This window comes from Aegilops tauschii, chromosome 6 (genome assembly GCF_002575655.3).
Source record: "Aegilops tauschii subsp. strangulata cultivar AL8/78 chromosome 6, Aet v6.0, whole genome shotgun sequence".
NCBI classification, from domain to species: domain Eukaryota; kingdom Viridiplantae; phylum Streptophyta; class Magnoliopsida; order Poales; family Poaceae; genus Aegilops; species Aegilops tauschii.
Genome location: NC_053040.3, coordinates 110,359,194 through 110,377,497, shown reverse-complemented (window position 1 = coordinate 110,377,497; position 18,304 = coordinate 110,359,194). Strand labels below are relative to the sequence as shown.

Genomic DNA, 18,304 nt, shown 5'->3' with positions numbered 1-18,304 from the left:
ATCTTGCACACTTTGTCAGTGGTTATTTTCAAGAGGTCCATTTCTTATATCAGCAGCCATCTAGGTGGTAGCTAGGCCCCCCTCTTTGTATTCTGATAGAATCCTGCATTTGATTTCTTGGTTCTAAAAAAATCCTGCATTTTGAGCACATAACTGATTTTTTACAGCGCTTAACAAGTCTGCTAGCTAGAGAAACAAACATCATGTACCTGTATTACTCAACAAGCAACAATATGCAAATTTAGAAGTGAGTCGACGAACATATAAGTAAGCGACCCACTTGCAGGTGGATACAAAGATGTGAACAACCAAGGCATGTTTACCTTATCCATTACATACATCATACTAGACCATATTACAGTTGAAGTGTGCTTAGCAAAAATATCTGAATAATACTAACTGGTCATATAGCACCCCTATCCCAAAGAAAAGACCAAAGGCAACCGAAAGATGACTTTCATGATGTATTCTTTTGCAGAGATGATGGGGACAGTAGCGGCTTTAACTGAACTGCAATGATTAGTAAGCACAGAGACAGACAGCTTTGGCTTCCTGTCAAAACTAGAAGCCTGAAATGTGCTCAGCTGGCATGTTGCTGGAATAGGTCCTTCTAGGTCGTTGTTAGAAATGTTGAATCGTGATAGGAAGTGAAGATTCTCCAATGCCACAGGGATTGCACCCGTGAGATGGTTATTAGACAAGTCGAGCCCCTGCAGGTTTGTGAGGTTGCAGATCGTGGGATCTCTCCATGGAAGTTGTTGAAACCCAAGTTCAGGTAAAGGAGTGCTTTCAGATGACCGATCTCTTGTGGGATTACACCTGTGAAATTATTACCAAGATTCAGCACTTTGGGCCAAGCACTGCCTATGCGGTATTGACGTCGTGATGGATTCACTCCATAAATAAGTAGACCTAGATCAAGGAGGCTTGGTTCTGATTGCGAATACATGCCAACCTTATCTGATTTTAACAATGGCATCTGCATCAAGGTGATTGGGATTTCCCCAGTAAGACTGTTGTTAGATACATTCAAACAAAAGAGTTGGTCTAGGGAGTTGATCCAGCTTGGCATTGGTCCGGTGAGTTGATTGCTGAATAAGCTTAGTATCTTCAGGTTTGTGAGCTTTGACAACCAATTAGGTATCGTTCCAGTCAACGAGCTGTGGTGCATGGAGAGATATTGAAGGTTCTGGAAGCCAACAATGGCTTCATCTTCTGGCATGGCCTCATTCATGAAGTTTTTGCCAATAAGCAGGGTGCTGATGTTCCTACAGCTCTTAAGAACATGCAAAGCTTTTGTAATGTTTGTGAAGGAGTTTCTAACAAGTGATAGGAAGGACAGGTGCTTCAGATTGCCTATTCTCGGTGAGATCTCACCATGGAAATGGTTGGCCGACAGCCGCAGTGCAGCCAAATTGCTGCATGAATAAATGCTTTCTGGAATTATGCCACTGAGACTATTCCTCATGAGATCTAAACTTATTAGATTCTGCAGGGCGGAGAAGTTTACCTTTCCTAGATCTCCACTGAACTTATTGATCTTCAGATCGATGGTTTTGAGATTTTTACAGTTGCCCAGAGATGATGGCAGCTCCCCAGACATGTTATTGCTACCCAAATGTAGCTCCTCCAGCCTCTTGAGGTGACCTATTGACTGTGGGATGTTGCCACTGATCGGGTTCCCTCCTAGGTCAAGAATTGCTAGATTACTGAGTTTAACCATGTGTGCTCCGTCAAGTTCTCCTTGCAAACCATTGTTGGGAAAGGAGAGGTACTCCAGCAAGTTGTTTTTTTTTTGCGGGGTTGCACGGAAGATTTCAATAGGGAGAATCCCACTTAGGTGGTTGTTGCCAGCCTTGAGCACTTTGAGCCTGGAGCAATTACCCACTGTGTTCGGAATGTCGCCATTCAATTGGTTGTGACAGAGGTCAAGCAAAGCCAAAGATGGCGAGCCAATGCAAAGAGAAGACGGTATGTGCCCAGTGAAGCTGTTATTGCTAGCGTTGAGCACGATCAGATTTTTCATCACCTTCCATGTGGCTGATGGAAATTTTGAGCTGAACTGGTTGCTTGAGATGTTGAGTACCTGCAGAGGCCGCTCGGTGGTAAACAAATATGGCAGCTCGGGCAGCAGCCCGTTGAGATGGTTGAAGCTGACATCGAGGACAATGATGCTTCCGGAGGAGTGCATGAGCTCTGGCGGAAGGCCACCAGAGAAGGAGTTGTGCGAGAGGTTGACATGCAGTAGACTGGTGATGTCGGCAAGGGACGGCGAGATGCACCCTTCAAGTCCTCTAGATGCTAGGGAGACCTCAGTGACGGCCCCATCTCCATTGCAAGTGATGCCTTCCCACTCGCAGCAGTCTGTCTCATGGCGCCACGATGCGGTGAGCGCGCCATCTCCCAATATCCCAGTGAGGAACTGGAGAAGTGCATGCTTCTCCTGCTCGGCGCATGAGGTGGCAGGCGAGACCAAGGAGAGCAGCAGGACCAGCTGCAGCACGGCCAGAAGAATGGTGAAGGCACGCATTTTCTGCACTTCTTGTTTTGCTGCTTCTTGAAGAATGCATGCAGTGCTGGTACTAGTTAAATCATGCAGCAGGGGGTTGTGCAGAGTACCATTCAGAAAATTCTGCATGTCAATAGCCACTAGCATGGAAATCATGCAGCCGGCTGCACAAAAGACAGCAACACTAGCATGGAAATCAATAGCCACGACCCAGTAGATTTGGTCAAATATTTCATAAGAATAGTCTTTATCCATTAATGGAAGATGATGCTACATGTAGTAAGCAAATAGCTGACTCTGCCTTCTCTTCTAGCTTCATCCAGTTACAAAAAAAAGATTGGCTTAGTTATCTACAAAAACAAATCTTGAAACAAATGTATCCAACATTCTACCCTTGAAGGTTCATGGTTTTCAGTGCTTGCCACAGTTTGTAAATTGAACTTACATGATGTTCGAGATGTTTATCTACATTGAGCTTACATGATCCTGGACATGTTTATCTACATTGAACTTACATGATCTTTGAGATGTTTATCTACATTGAGCTTACATGATCCTGGACATGTTTATCTACATTGAACTTACATGATCTTGGAGAAACTTGTAAATTGAACTTACAGTTTGTAAAAAAGATTGGCTTAGATCTACATTTTTTTCTTCCAACAAACACATCTAACATTCTGCTACCCTGTAAGGTTCATCTCTTGAAGGTTAATAGTTTCCAGTGCTTGCCAGTTTGAAATTGATTGTACATGGTCTGAAGATGTTCTACTTTGGTTTGCGGTCTCACGACCAGTAGCACATCAGTGACATCATTCCTGTACTTTTACTTGGAAACCATTCCCAGCATGTGGTTGATTCAGTTCTTTCGACAGGAAGGACAGACCGTGCATTTACACGTGACATTGTCCACGCAACTAATCCATATTAATTGTCGCTGATTTAGTATAGTCCCTATAGTTTGTTGCAACACCATATGCACGCTTCGAGGTTACATCCTCCTTTGTATTGGAGATCCTCGCAGTCCTCTGCCGCCACCTTCATGCCGACGCTAGTGGGTTGATCCTGGAGCAAATAATAACGAAATGAAAATCGATCAGAAGATCACCATACGTCTGCCCACGTCCGTGGGTCGATCCTGGAGCAAATAATAACAAAGAGAAAATTGATCAGAAGATCACCATACATCTGCTACGTGGTTAAGTTTACCACGATTTTATCATATGGAGGAGGTACAAGAACAATTACTCCTACATGGAAAAGAATTTGTTCGGAGGAGGAAACGTACCTGAGGATAGAACCACCAGGGCAAGGACCAAGAAGAACATGCAGCAGGTCCTCATAAATCATCATGGTCTTGTTAGAAATTTTGGCTAGTGATCGCCCGGCTAATGGCTCCTGAACATGATCAGATGTTGGCGTGCGCTCACAAGGAATTTATGTAGGATGGTCGTGCTTATCTTGTCTGCAAATACAGTATTTATTACTCCCTTCGTCCTTGTTTTAGTTTAACTGAACTAAAACCATGATACAGTATTTGCACGGATGTAATAAGTTTAACTGAACTAACACAGATGTAGTAAGTAGTATTTTGGAACTGGAATAGCTTCAACACGACGTTCTCTGGAAGACATGTGGCGGATCCCACGTTACTTAGTGATGGAGGAATTTAATCTATCGATGACTAGCTAGTGTCGTGCATGCATCGGTCTAAAGATCGTCGGCTTCGTAGAACTGCTCTTTTGGAACGGAGGGAGTATGTCATAAATGCAACATATATTGAAGATAAGTTGCACAAACTAAGAGCAGTAAATGATTTTTACATGGAAAGAGGAACATATCCTGGCAACAGTAATTCCTGTATTTTCTCTATTTTTTATCAGTAACCATGCACGTGCCAACCACGTCTCTATCAATATAAGTTATGCACATTTTTCAAACCATGTTCGTCATAGGATAGTTGCAACTAAATTCAACAAAAACCCTTTCCGGATACATTCCAGCTTCAGAAATGGCATTTCCAAAATGAACTATAAGAGAGCATAAAGATATACATGGTCATATCAACTTTACAACGGTCTTAGAAAAAGGAATTTCATATCATCAGCAGTCAAGCAAATCATTAATACTTCATCGTCTCGCATTTCGTCTTCTATGACTTCAACATCACCACTTGCACCAAAATGATATGGATAACCAGATGGTCGTTTTTTAGTAGTACATTATACTGAATATACCCTAAATTAAAAGAAGCAAACTTGACTAAAATAGGTTGCTCAAGTGTGGACTACTCAATAGATAATATCACACTGGACATTTTTTCTAAACAGTGTTTACTCAGCTATGTCATCACATGATACACAAAATGATCATGGAATTAAACAAATAAATAGGAGTGTCTGAAAGAATTGATGGATTTGAAAACATCAAAGATTCTTGCAGTCTAAGATATATTGACCACTGTTTCCCTATTAAAGCTCTGGAATCAGGAGATGTTATTCTTGTGAAACAGTGAGCTCGCCTGTTCGATTTGCAGTTTGGATCAGCATGTTGAACTCCGTATCCTATGTCGACCCAAACAACGACAAACTAGCTTAAAGGGGGAAATCACAGCAAAAATGTTTGTAGATGCCAATGCTGAAATCAGAATAAACAATGTTTCAGGTGGTCAACTTTGAAATGAAATGTTAGTCCTGGACCATGCAACAACCTGATCTTCATTGAGACCTAGTCCAGGACTCCCAGGTCACAATAATGAAGATCAGGCAAGATCGTACCTGAATGCATATCTATACTTCAGGAAAAGAGCATACAGCTACAGATCTAGTAACTTACATAAGTTACCCCATCCATTACAATGTTTGCCTAGCTAACTTCCTGTTCTTCACAAAATCATGTGCACATGACATGTGTCAGCGCCTCCAGCTCTACACGCATTAGCCAGGCATCTGACGAGGAGAACCCAGCAGGCAGCGACCCAGTTGCTGCCGAACGGACCACCAGGGAGAGGAAACCCAACCCACTCGTCACCGGCCCACAGTGGACGAAGTGAGCCCAACAACCTCCTCGTACTTATTCCACCCCGACCGAAGAGGAGAGGATCCAGTGGATCAACGAACCCGGCAGCGACACGAACCCTAGTTCATCTCCATCTCCTGTTTCTCCCCAAATTCGTGTATCCTTGCTTGTAATCGCCACGGTAATACAGATCAATACATCCCTACCCTTACATCTGGTATCAGAGCCAGACCACCACCTTCCTACCACCCCGATCTGGCGCAATTCGTGGAGACCAGACGTCTTCGCCACACTCGTTCGCTTCTGGAGGCCATGGATCCGTCGATCCAAGCCTTCCTCGACCACTGGGAGTCGCTCATCGCCGCCAACACCAAGGCCCAGCAGGTGACTGCAGCCAAAATCGACGACCTCCTCACCTGGAAGCCGGATCTGGAGCGTCGCGTCACCGATCTCAGCGAGGCCGTGACGGCGCTGCAACTCACGGCGTTGACTTCTACACCACCAAGCGAGGACGCACTCCAGGATCCACCACCGCCAGCGGCGCTCGGCACCGATCCCGGTGCCGGGGCAGGCGCGGCTCGCGTTCCTCACGGGTCCGATGACCACGGCGGCTTCAACATCTCACGGGGGCCGTCGGGGGCGCCGTTCCAGACGCCCCCACCGCTCCCGGCAAACGTTCAGTGTGGCCCTCCCCCCTCTCCCAATGTGCTCTCTTCCTTCGCGCACGCCAGCCAGCTCCTCACCGGGCTCGGGCAAGCGCATCCGTCCATTTCCTTTCCGCAGTTCTCGGGAGAGAACCCCAACTTGTGGAAAACGCTCTGTGAGCAGTATTTCACCATGTTTGGGATCGCACAGTCGTTCTGGGTACCCATGGTTGCTTTGAATTTTTCTGGTCCGGCGTCAATTTGGCTTCAGTCGATCCAAAAACGCCTCTCTGATTTTGACTGGAACTCTTTCACTGCAACATGTGTACGCGATTCGGTCGTGATTGGCACCAGATGCTGATCCGACAGTTTTACACTGTCTGGCAAACTACTTCTGTCGCTGATTACATTGAGAAGTTTGAATTGATCATAAATCACTTGAGCTCATATTCTGACACTATACATCCGTTTTATTTCCTCACTCGATTTGTGGAGGGGCTGAGGAAGGACATCCAGGCGGTGGTCCTGGTTCAGCGGCCACCGAACCTGGACACGACTTGCGCCCTCGCCTTACTGCAAGAGGAAGTGGCTAATGGCGCGCTCAGCGCATTACCTCGGCCGCCAGAGTCGACCCCAAGGCCAAGCATGTCGCTACCACTTCCTCCACCTCCACCACGCCCCGCTCCTCCGTCAGGGGCCACTGATCGTCGGGGGACAGAGGCGGCGGGCGCAGACACATCCAAGGTGAAGGCGCTGCGCGATTACCGTCGAGCCCGCGACCTCTGCTTCAAATGCGGAGAGCGCTTGGGGCACGACCACATCTTCCCGACTACAGTCGAGCTTCACGTCGTCGAGGAAATGCTGGAGCTCTTCGGCGTCAACGACAACCAAGAGGTCAAGCGCTCCAAATGTGAATTCGGCCAGCAACAACTGTCTTATCTTGGTCACGTCATCAGCGGTGACGGGGCAGCCACGGAGCCCAGCAAAATTCGCGCGGTGCAAGCTTGGAACACACCCAAGGATGCCAAGGAAGTGCGCCAATTCCTCGGCCTTGCAGGGTACTATCGCCGTTTCGTCCGCAGGTTTGGAGTGATAGCCAGGCCTCTATTCAACCTACTCAAGAAAGGTGTGCCGTTCGTCTGGACAGATAACACGGCACAGGCGTTTGAGCTGCTCAAGAAACAACTGATCACAGCCCCGTACTTGCACTCCCTGATTTCAGCAAGACCTTCACAGTGGAAACAGATGCCTGCGACAAAGGAATTGGCGCGGTTTTGCAACAGGATGGCCACCCCATCGCCTTCATGAGCAAGAGCCTGAGTCCCAGGTACCAAGGGATGTCCACTTACGAGAAGGAATACCTCGCGATCGTCGTCGCCGTTGACCAATGGCGGCCTTACCTTCAACACAGCGAGTTTATCATCCACACGGACCAGAAAAGCCTGATACATTTGGAGGAGCAAAGGCTTTCAACGCCTTGGCAGCAGAGTGCTTTCACGAAACTACTGGGCCTGCGATACACCATCCGTTACAAAAAGGGCACGGAGAACACAGCCGCCGACGCCCTATCCAGAGCCCGGTCGCAAGATCTTCTGTTCAACGTCACTTCTTGCCAGCCCTCGTGGCTCGAGGATGTCATCGCCAGCTATAACTGCAATCCACAGGCGCAGAAACTGCTGGAGCAGTTCGCAGTGAAAGAAGATCCCAAGGGGCGTTTCTCGTTACAGAATGGAATTCTACGATTCCGTGGGCGCATTTGGCTAAGTGGATCGACCGAGCTCCAACAACGCATTATGGCAGCTTTTCATGACAGCTCGATTGGCGGCCATTCAGGGTTCCCAGCAACCTTCCGGCGCGTCCATGGCCTCTTTGCATGGCCAAAAATGAAGATGCATGTCCTGCAATATGTCCGTTGCTGCCCAACTTGTCAGCAGGCTAAACCAGATAGAGCAGCATCGCCGGGGTTGCTTCAGCCGCTGCCCATCCCGCAACAGTCGTGGGAAATGATCATGATGGATTTTGTTGAAGGCCTGCCTCAGTCCGGTAAATTCAACTGCCTCTGGGTTATAGTGGACAAGCGCACCAAGTTTGCTCACTTTCTTCCATTGACACACCCGTACACGGCAGCAAAAGTGGCCCTCCTCTATATGAACAGCGTGTACAGGATCCACGGATTCCCTGCAGCCATTGTGTCTGATCGTGACCCGGTTTTTACTAGCCATTTTTGGAGCGAGCTATTCAAGTACGCTGGTACGGAGCTGCGGATGAGTACGGCAAACCACCCGCAAACTGACGGACAGACTGAAAGGGTGAACCAATGTGTGGAGACCTACCTCAGATGTTTTGTGCATGCATGTCCGACACGGTGGAGTCACTGGATTCCACTTGCCCAGTTCTGGTACAATTCCTCTCACCACTCCAGCATTGGGATGTCGCCCTTCAAAGCGATGTTTGGGCATGAACCCCGGCACTGGGGGATCACTCCTACCTCTGAATGTACAGTCCCGGCGCTCCATTCTTGGCTGGATGAGCGTGCAGTGGTGCAGGACCTGCTTCAACAGCACCTCAACAGAGCACAACAGCACATGAAGGCCCAGGCAGACAAGCGGCGATCGCCGCATACCTTTGAGGTGGGAGACTCGGTTTACCTTAAACTCCAGCCATACATTCAAACCTCCGTCGCCCGGCGAGCCAACCACAAGTTGGCGTTCAAATACTATGGGCCATACCAAGTCATCGCCAAGATCAATGATGCTGCATACAAGCTGGACCTCCCTCCACACTCGCAAGTTCACCCGGTCTTCCGCGTGTCTCAGCTTCGCCACTGCCTTCAACCGGGTACGCCGTCCAACCCCACCCTTCCACACCATACTGATGCTCCGGTCGTGCCCGTTGCAGTCCTTCAGCAACGTTGGCGCAAGAAGAACGACGCCATGGTCGAGCAAGTCCGTGTTCGCTGGTCCGACGAGTCGGCCTTCGGGGACACTTGGGAGGATAAAGCGGCTCTGCAAGCTCGATTCCCGGCAGCTAAGGCTTGGAGGCAAGCCTCGTCGCAAGGGGGAGGGGATGTCAGCGCCTCCAGCTCTACACGCATCAGCCAGGCATCTGACGAGAAGAACCCAACAGGCAGCGACCCAGTCGCTGCCCAACGGCCCACCAGGGAGAGGAAGCCCAACCCACTCGTCACCAGCCCACAGTAGACGAAGTGAGCCCAACAACCTCCTGGTACTTATTCCACCCCGGCCGAAGAGGAGAGGATCCAGTGGATCAATGAACCCAGCGGCGGCACGAACCCTAGTTCATCTCCATCTCCTGTTTCTCCCCAAATTCGTGTATCCTTGCTTGTAATCGCCACAGTAATACAGATCAATACATCCCTACCCTTACAACATGAAGATCACAGCACTGAAAGGTGCACACATCAGCTCCATAATAAAGCCAGATCAGCGACAAGAGGGAAACCTAGCTAGACACCAAGTACTGAGATAACTATACCAGATGTTAAGGTTATGACTGAATAGAGGGCACCCCAAAAGGTAGTTTCTATCTGAATTCTGAAATGACTAGTTCATATATATTTCTCTAACAGTTCAAGGCTGTTACAAGCATGTACATAGAAACCAACAGCCATCAGATTAATAAGTTCTTCCATTATCAGAAAAGACCGTGAAACAGACATTCTGAAACCAGCTAAAATCTCAATGCTTATCTTTCACCCAGCACTATCTATTCTGTCCCTGCCAATACTACTATGTGTCAAATACGCATCTTACTTAATTTTCCTGCTCAAGTTAACAAAGAAATCTAAAACCCTGTAGCACTAAATTAAATCGCAATACAACTCTAACAAAGCAAAATCTACTACATACTAGGACACTACGTTGGAGCGTTGGGATTCAAATTGCATTAAAATGGGCCCCAATTTATTAGTATCTTCCCATAAAACTGTTCTTCTCACTTACAGTATATAAGAAGAAAAAGGCATGGCCAATTCTCGTCTAGATTCATATGTCCACATCAAGCTAGTAGAAATCATAGTTCTGTTTTAGAGGAGTAAATTGCATAAAACCACCACTTTGAGGGCTTGGTTTGCGAAAAACACTAGGATACAGATTCTCTGCAGAAAGCACCACGTCTTGCGTAATTGTTTTGCAAAAACCACTGATCGGCGGATCGGGCTGAGTTAAGTGAGTTTATGACAGGTGGGGCCCGTTTTTCGCGTACGTGGCACTCCAGGCCGTCCCGACAGCCGTTAGACGGCGCCGTTCGGGCTCGTCTTTAGTCATCCACTCCCGCATCCGTCTCTTTTCCCCCTCCTCGCTCCCGCCGCCGTCGCCCTCCCCCATTCTTCTTCCCCCTCCTCCTAGCTCCCGCCGCCGTCGCCCTCCCCCATTCTTCTTCCCCCTCCTCCTAGCTCCCGCCGACGTCGCCCTCCCCCATTCTTCTTCCCCTCCTCCTCGCTCCCGCTGCCGTCGCCCTCCCCCATTGGTGCCGTCGCCATTCCATAGAAACACAGAGATGCACAGTCCGGCGAAAGGTGGAGATGCTGGTGGCGGCTGTCCGCCCGGCAGCGCCGCACGTGGAGGAGGACCCGCAGTGGATCTAGGCGAGCTGTGCGCGAGCTCGAACCCTAGCAAGCCGTCGGAGGAAGAGGAGGAGGAGGACCCGCAGTATTCGATGGAATACAGGGCGGCCAGAGCATTCGCCGCGGCGGTGAAGGCCAATCCGACGGGAAGCCAGCACATCGCGTCATCCTTCGGCGGCGTATAGTGAGATCCACTTTTCTTTGCTCTTCCCTTCCCATTCTCCATTCAATTGCGTTGCGAGGGTACTCCTAGGGTTAGTGTTCATATTGTTCTATCCTATTAGATGCACTACAAGTGTCAAATGTTGTGATTTTGTTGTCATGTGCCCTAGGACATTATTTAGATTAGTTCAGATTATGTGCTTTGTTTGTCCTGTGCCTAGGGTTGACATTTTTAGATTAGTTCTGATGTTGTGCTTTGTTTGTCCTGTGCCCTAGGGTTTACATTTGGTTATTAGTTTTATTAGTGTTTCATTAGTGCTTTATATTATTTGCAGTCTGGATGATGAGGTTTGGGAATTGAGGATGCATTTCCATGACAGAGACAACATTGAGAGATCTATGATGGTGTCAGACATAACATTTTACAACCTAGTAGCACTGATAGAAACAGAAGGTTATGGATTTAAAGATTACATGTACTATGTCAGGGATCCTGGGCTAGGGATAGAAGGAATGGAAGAAATAGATGATGATGACAAGCTTGAGGAAATTCTAGACAACATAGCATTGCAAAATCAGAAGATATTGAATGTGACAGTTGTTAGGGCCAGTTCTCTCAATGCTGCAAGTATAAACACCAGCTCCAATGTTATTGAGCAGCAAATCCCTCTAGAAGAAATTGGAGAGCCCAAACTGTATCAGATAGATGAAGGAGTGCTGTTCAGTGCACCAGATGTGCATGTAGCAGCAGCAAGTTCAGAAGCAGCAGAAGTGGAGCCAATGCCCATACAGTTTCAAACACAGCATAGCACCAATTTGGAGGAGCAAGTTGCTTTAGGTTATGTACAAGTGGAAGAAAATCATGTATACAGTTCAGAGGAGCAAATGGAAATTGAAAAGGTTATGGAGGAGACAAGGAGGAAGGAAATTCAAATGTTTAGAAAGAATAAGAAAAATAAAGAGAAGGTCACTTCTGTGAAGAGAAAAGCTGCAGTGATGGATAATGAGGAGGACAGTGATGATGATGATTTGGAAGAATATGGTGATATCCTTGCTAGGCTTGAGGAGATGAAAAGACAGAGGGAAGATCCACTCCTTCATTTTGAAGGGGACACAGATGTTGAGGAAATGTATGAGACAGAGGAGGAGGATGCACTATATGAGCCTGAAAGTGAAGAAGAGGAGGAAGAGGATGAAGAGAGTACTCTGGAGGAAGAGAGTAATCTGGAGCAGGAGCAAGATGGACAGAAGAAGAAAAAGAAGAAGAAACACAGAAAAGGCCCAACAAGCAGAGGACATGCAAGTGTAGAGGAGTTGTTAGAGGAGGACTGGATACCATCTTCTGATGAAGACAAGAAACCAATGGACTTGGGTGTGGAAGATGATGATGGTGCAGAGGCATTGGCATATGTTATGCCCAATGGCAGGAAAAGCAGAGCTAAAAAGATGAAGGAAAGGTTATGGTATGATGAGAAGAGAGCTCACCCAGCTGAGCAATTTGTGAAGCATCTTTGCTTCATTGATGTGTACCAGTTCAGGAATGCACTTCAAACAATGCACATTGCACAGAACAGGAACTATGAGTACCATAGAAATTGCAGTGACAGGGTTATAGCACAATGCATAGATGAGACATGCCCTTTTTATATAGCAGCTTCTCAGATTGCAAATGAGAAGACTTTTACCATAAGGAAGCAGTATGTGGTGCACACTTGTCCTTCTGTGTCAGAGAACACAAAAGTTACTGCTAAGTGGGTTGCAAAGTTTTGTGAGGAAGCAATCAGAAATGACCCATGCACAACAATCACTACTATAATTAACACTACAAAGAGCAAGTATGGAGTGGAAATATCAACCCACATGGCATACAGGGCTAAGAAGGCAGCAAAGAATGTTGTGTTAGGAGATCAGAAGGCCCAGTACACCAGGATTAGGGATTATTTGCAGGCTGTGCTAGATACTAATCCAAGTTCAAGGTGTATAGTGACAACAAGACATTTGAGGGAGCATCCAAGCACAAACCCTAGGTTTCATGCATTATTCTATTGCCTAAATGGATGCAAAGAAGGGTTTCTCAGTGGCTGCAGACCATTCATAGGTAATTCCTTGGTATCTAATGTGTGTTTGAATAATGTGTGTTTTGAAATAGTTTGCCTAATGTGTTAACTTGTTATAGGTCTGGATGGATGCTTCATAAAGCTCACTACTGGTCAACAGATCCTTGCTGCTACTGGAAGAGATGGGAACAATAATATATTTCCCATTGCATTTGGAATTGTTGATAAGGAGGACACAGATTCCTGGACTTGGTTTCTGTATCAGCTGAAGGTAGCACTAGGTGGCCAATCTGGGAAGTTTGGCAACTACACAATAATTTCTGATAGGCAGAAGGTAATGAAATCCACTTGTGCTAGCTTTCATTTAGTTCTTTCTAGTAGTTAGTTGCATTTAGGTGTAGCTACTTTTTGTACACAATCAGTTAGTTCTTTGTAGTAGTTACACAATCATTTAGGTGTAGTCACTAAGTTAGCTTTACTTAAATTCACACAGGGCCTGCTTAAAGCCATAAACAGAGTCTTTCCCAATTGTCCACAAAGGTTTTGCCTCAGACACATTTACCAGAACTTTCAAAATGCTGGGTTTAGAGGGCCAGAATTAAAGAAATACATGGATGAAGCAAGTTACTCATACACTGAACATGGTTATAATGTTGCAATGGATGAGTTGAAGAGAGAGTGTGAGGCAGCATGGGCTTGGCTTAGTAAAATCCCAAAGCACACTTGGGCCAGACATGCCATGGACACAAATTGCAAAACAGATTTAGTAGTTAACAACTTAAGTGAGGTTTTCAACAAGTGGGTTCTAGATGTCAGGGCTAAGCCAATAAGGACCATGGTTGATGGAATTAGAACAAAATTAATGGTCAAGTTTAATGCAAATAGAACCAAGACTCAGACTGTCGGATGGGAGATTTGTCCAACATATGCAGAGAAATTGGAGGAAGCAAAGAAGTGGTCTAGAAACTGCCAATCATTGATGGCTGGCCCCAACCTTTACCAAGTTACTAGTGAGGAAAGAACATATGCTGTCAACCTAGCACATAGGACTTGTGGTTGTAAGAAGTGGGATATGACAGCAATTCCTTGCAATCATGTTGTTTCTGCTATACACAAGGCTAAGCTTCAGCCAGAGGACTTTGTTGATGATTTCTTCAAAAAACCTATGTACCTGGCAGCTTACAGTCCTATAATATATCCTGTACCTGGCCCTGACATGTGGCCAAGGACAGATAGTTTGGACATTGAGGCTCCTGTTTTCAAAGAACACAAGGGCAGAGCACAGACTAAGAGGAGAAAGGGCCAATTTGAGAAGCCAGCTCCCAAAGACACTTCAAGAATGGCCTCAATTACCTGCTCCAACTGTAAAAAGGTGGGCCATAGGTACACCAATTGCCATGATGCTCTAAAGCCTGCACTTGCTATGAGAAAGAACAAACATCAGGTAACCACTCTGCTATGAGAAAGACTAAATTTGTTGTTACTTTGTTGCTTACTAATATTAAACTACTTGTTTCATTGCAGCCAAGCACCAGCTCTTACCCACCTGATAGTAGAAGCACACCAGCTCCAGCAAGGACTGCAGCCTCTGCTGTTGCCACAGCTGGTGGATCATCAAGGAGGGCAACATCTGCTGCTAGTCCAGCTCCAGCAAGGACTGCAGCCTCTGCTGCTGCCACTGCTGGTGGATCATCGAGGAGGGCAACATCTGCTGCTAGTCCAGCTCCAGCAAGGAGGGCAACATCTGCTACTGCTCCAGCTAGGAGGCAGCCAGCTGCTCCAGCTGCTCCCAAGGGTAAGGCAGCAGAATCTTCATCATCTGATCCCAAGAGTAAGGCACCAGTTGCTCCCAAGGGTAAGGCACCAGCAACCAGATCTTCATCAGCTGCTGCCAAGGGACCAAGGTTAGCTTTCATGCCTCCAAGACCAAGTGATGGTTCCCAGAGAGTCAGGAAGCCCAGCAACAAAATGAAGGATTACTTGACTGCCTCTGGTGCAAAATGGTGATGATGGTGATTTTGTTGTGTTGATGTTGTATCAAACTATGGCATTTTGGTTGTGTTGTGAACTATGTTGTGTTGTTCTGCTACTCCAGTTATGCTACTCCAGTTATGCTACTCTGGAATTCTATTAGTCCTGTGATGATCAATTTGTGTCAAACTATGGCATTCTAGTAGTACTGCTGATGCTGTGATACTCTTGATGTTGTGATAGTCATGATGCTGTGATAGTTATGATGCTGTGATACTCTTGATGTTGTGATAGTCATGATGCTGTGATAGTCATGATGCGTCGATAAAAAGCCAAAAACCCTAACTTGGCCTACTTGATGCCTCGGCGTCGATAAAAAGCCAAAAACAACCCTAATTGACCCTACTTGATGCCTCGGCATCGATAAAAAGCCAAAAACCCTAACTTGGCCTACTTGATGCCTCGGCGTCGATAAAAAGCCAAAAACAACCCTAATTGATCCTACTTGAAGCCTCGGCGTCGATAAAAAGCCCAAAACCCTAACTTGGCCTACTTGATGCCTCGGCGTCGATAAAAAGCCAAAAACCCTAACTTGGCCTACTTGATGCCTCGACATCGACAAAAAGCCAAAAACAACCCTAATTGACCCTACTTGAAGCCTCGGCGTCGATAAAAAGCCCAAAACCCTAACTTGGCCTACTTGATGCCTCGGCGTCGATAAAAAGCCAAAAACCCTAACTTGGCCTACTTGATGCCTCGGCATCGATAAAAAGCCAAAAACAACCCTAATTGACCCTACTTGATGCCTCGGCGTCGATAAAAAGCCCAAAACCCTAACTTGGCCTACTTGATGCCTCGGTGTTGATAAAAAGCCAAAAAACCATCACTTGACCCTACTTGATGCCTCGGCGTCGATAAAAAGCCAAAAACCCTAACTTGGCCTACTTGATGCCTCGGAGTCAATAAAAAGCCCAAAACCCTAACTTGGCCTACTTGATGCCTCGGCATCGATAAAAAGCCAAAAACCCTAACTTGGCCTACTTGATGCCTCGACATTGACAAAAAGCCAAAAACAACCCTAATTGACCCTACTTGAAGCCTCGGCGTCGATAAAAAGCCCAAAACCCTAACTTGGCCTACTTGATGCCTCGGCGTCGATAAAAAGCCAAAAACCATAACTTGGCCTACTTGATGCCTCGACATCGACAAAAAGCCAAAAACAACCCTAATTGACCCTACTGGAAGCCTCGGTGTTGATAAAAAGCCAAAAAACCATCACTTGACCCTACTTGATGCCTCGGTGTTGATAAAAAGCCAAAAAACCATCACTTGACCCTACTTGATGCCTCGGCGTCGATAAAAAGCCAAAAACCCTAACTTGGCCTACTTGATGCCTCGACATCGACAAAAAGCCAAACAACCCTAATTGACCCTACTTAACTCAGAATCATTAGTTGAACAGGAACATACTAAAGCAAAAATCATCAATTGCAAACAGATTACTTAAGATAACATTAACCAGCTCTAAATACCACCAAATTCAGCACTAGTTCAACTCCATACATAATCATAGTTTGACATTCAGCACTAGTTCAAATAGCACCACATTCAGCACTAGTTCAAATGCAAACATCTTTCTTAAGATTACATATCCATAGTTCAGGAGTACTCATAGTTAATAGAATTTAAACTACTATCATTACAACAAATGCCAAACCACACCCTGCAAAAGGTCAGCAAATGCCAAATGATATTGCCCATTCTTATCTTGCACTGCTTATCCATTTATGATGGCCTTGATCCCCTCCAGCTTCACATTGCTCTCTTCAACTGTCTTCTTGAGCTCATCAATGTGGATCTGCAAATTCTTCTTCTCTTCAGCTAGCTTCAACTTCATGTTCCTAATGACAGTACCTTGAGCAGCTGCTATGTTCTTCAAAGTGTCATACTTCTCCTGCAACTTGGTTGTTTCAGCATCTTTCCTTTCTATCACTGCCCTCTGCTCCTGGGCATCCATAAGTGCATTGACATCTTCAACCAACTTCTCATAGCTGGCCTGGAGTTTCTTCTTCTCTTGTGTCAGGTCATGAACAGTAAATGAATGCATCAGACATTGCTCATTTCTGTCCATCTTACTCTGTTCATACATAGACCACAACTTGGACAGTGCATTCTCAAGGGTAGTGGGCCAAGATGGATCAATCCATTCTACTAGTCCACAGTTTTTACCTTCCTGAAAAAAGAGTATTAACAAAATGAATTACATAACAGTGGCTTGCTTACAATGATAGGCTAGATTACTTTATACTAAAATTCAGATCATGCTCTAAAGTAAACAACTACTAAGTAAACAATGCTGGTGTGCTAACCCATGAATATTCTGTCCTAAAATAAGCTAACATGGCAGAGTTAAAAAATGACCTAACTAAACAATACTGCCAGATCCAAACTAAACAATGCTGGTGTGCTAACCCATGAATATTCTGTCCTAAAATAAGCTAACATGGCAGAGTTAAAAAATGACCTAACTAAACAATGTTGCCAGAACCAGACTAAACAATGCTGGCAGAGTAAACACTTAATGAATCCACTGTCCGAACTTCACATTATAATACAATGCCTGCTGGAGTGCCACATTACATGTCCATGGCAAACAAATGACAGATCTGTTAAGTTAATCAACAACTTCTAATTAGTTAAGTTGGAACCATACCTTCTCTGCACAACAAAGAAACCTCCTGCCAGTGTGAATCCCTTCGAAAGCAACGCGCCTTTCTGCTGCCTTCCCGTGTCCATGGCACAAAACATACATATCTGTCTCAGGGCCCTCGAAATCTGAGTCTTCGGTGCTAGCAGGAACCTGGAGTGCGAAGGAATGACAGAGATTTGGTCCAATGTTTGAAAAGAAGCTCATTCCAGAAATCCCCAAATATCAAACCCTAACCCTAACTCTGAGAACTGACCTTAATGGTGTCGTCGTCGGAATCTGAGCTCATGTATTGCCTGGTGTGCTCGCTGCTATCCGACCCATCACTCCACGACACCATGGCGCTGCGGCGCGGCGGCGACGGGCGCGGCGACCAAGAACAGAGCGAGAGCGAGAAGAGAGCGAGCGCGAGCAGAGAGCGAGCGAGCAGAGTGGAGAAGGAGTAATGGTTCGCTCTTTTGACTGCTAGAACCGAACGGCGCCGTCTAACGCCGTCTAACGGCTGTCGGGACGGCCTGGAGTGCCACGTACGCGAAAAATGGGCCCCACCTGTCATAAACTCACTTAACTCAGCCCGATCCGCCGATCAGTGGTTTTTGCAAAACAATTACGCAAGACGTGGTGCTTTCTGCAGAGAATCTGTATCCTAGT

At 46.3% G+C, this 18,304-nt stretch overlaps 2 protein-coding genes across 2 annotated transcripts; both read right to left on the bottom strand.

The window, feature by feature from the left end:
• Positions 1 to 416: 416 nt before the first annotated feature.
• Positions 417 to 2,530, bottom strand: LOC109787481 (receptor-like protein 2). The gene is made up of 2 exons (XM_073500640.1): positions 948 to 2,530; positions 417 to 819 (listed from the first exon to the last, which is right to left on the bottom strand). The coding sequence occupies exons 1-2, from the start codon at positions 2,528 to 2,530 to the stop codon at positions 417 to 419; spliced, it is 1,986 nt and encodes a 661-aa protein (XP_073356741.1).
• Positions 2,531 to 16,449: 13,919 nt separating this feature from the next.
• On the bottom strand, positions 16,450 to 17,993 carry LOC120966888 (uncharacterized). The gene is made up of 3 exons (XM_073501798.1): positions 17,910 to 17,993; positions 17,660 to 17,806; positions 16,450 to 17,179 (listed from the first exon to the last, which is right to left on the bottom strand). Exons 1-3 carry the CDS (start codon positions 17,991 to 17,993, stop codon positions 16,724 to 16,726), a joined length of 687 nt encoding a protein of 228 aa, XP_073357899.1. The 3' UTR covers positions 16,450 to 16,723.
• Positions 17,994 to 18,304: the final 311 nt, after the last annotated feature.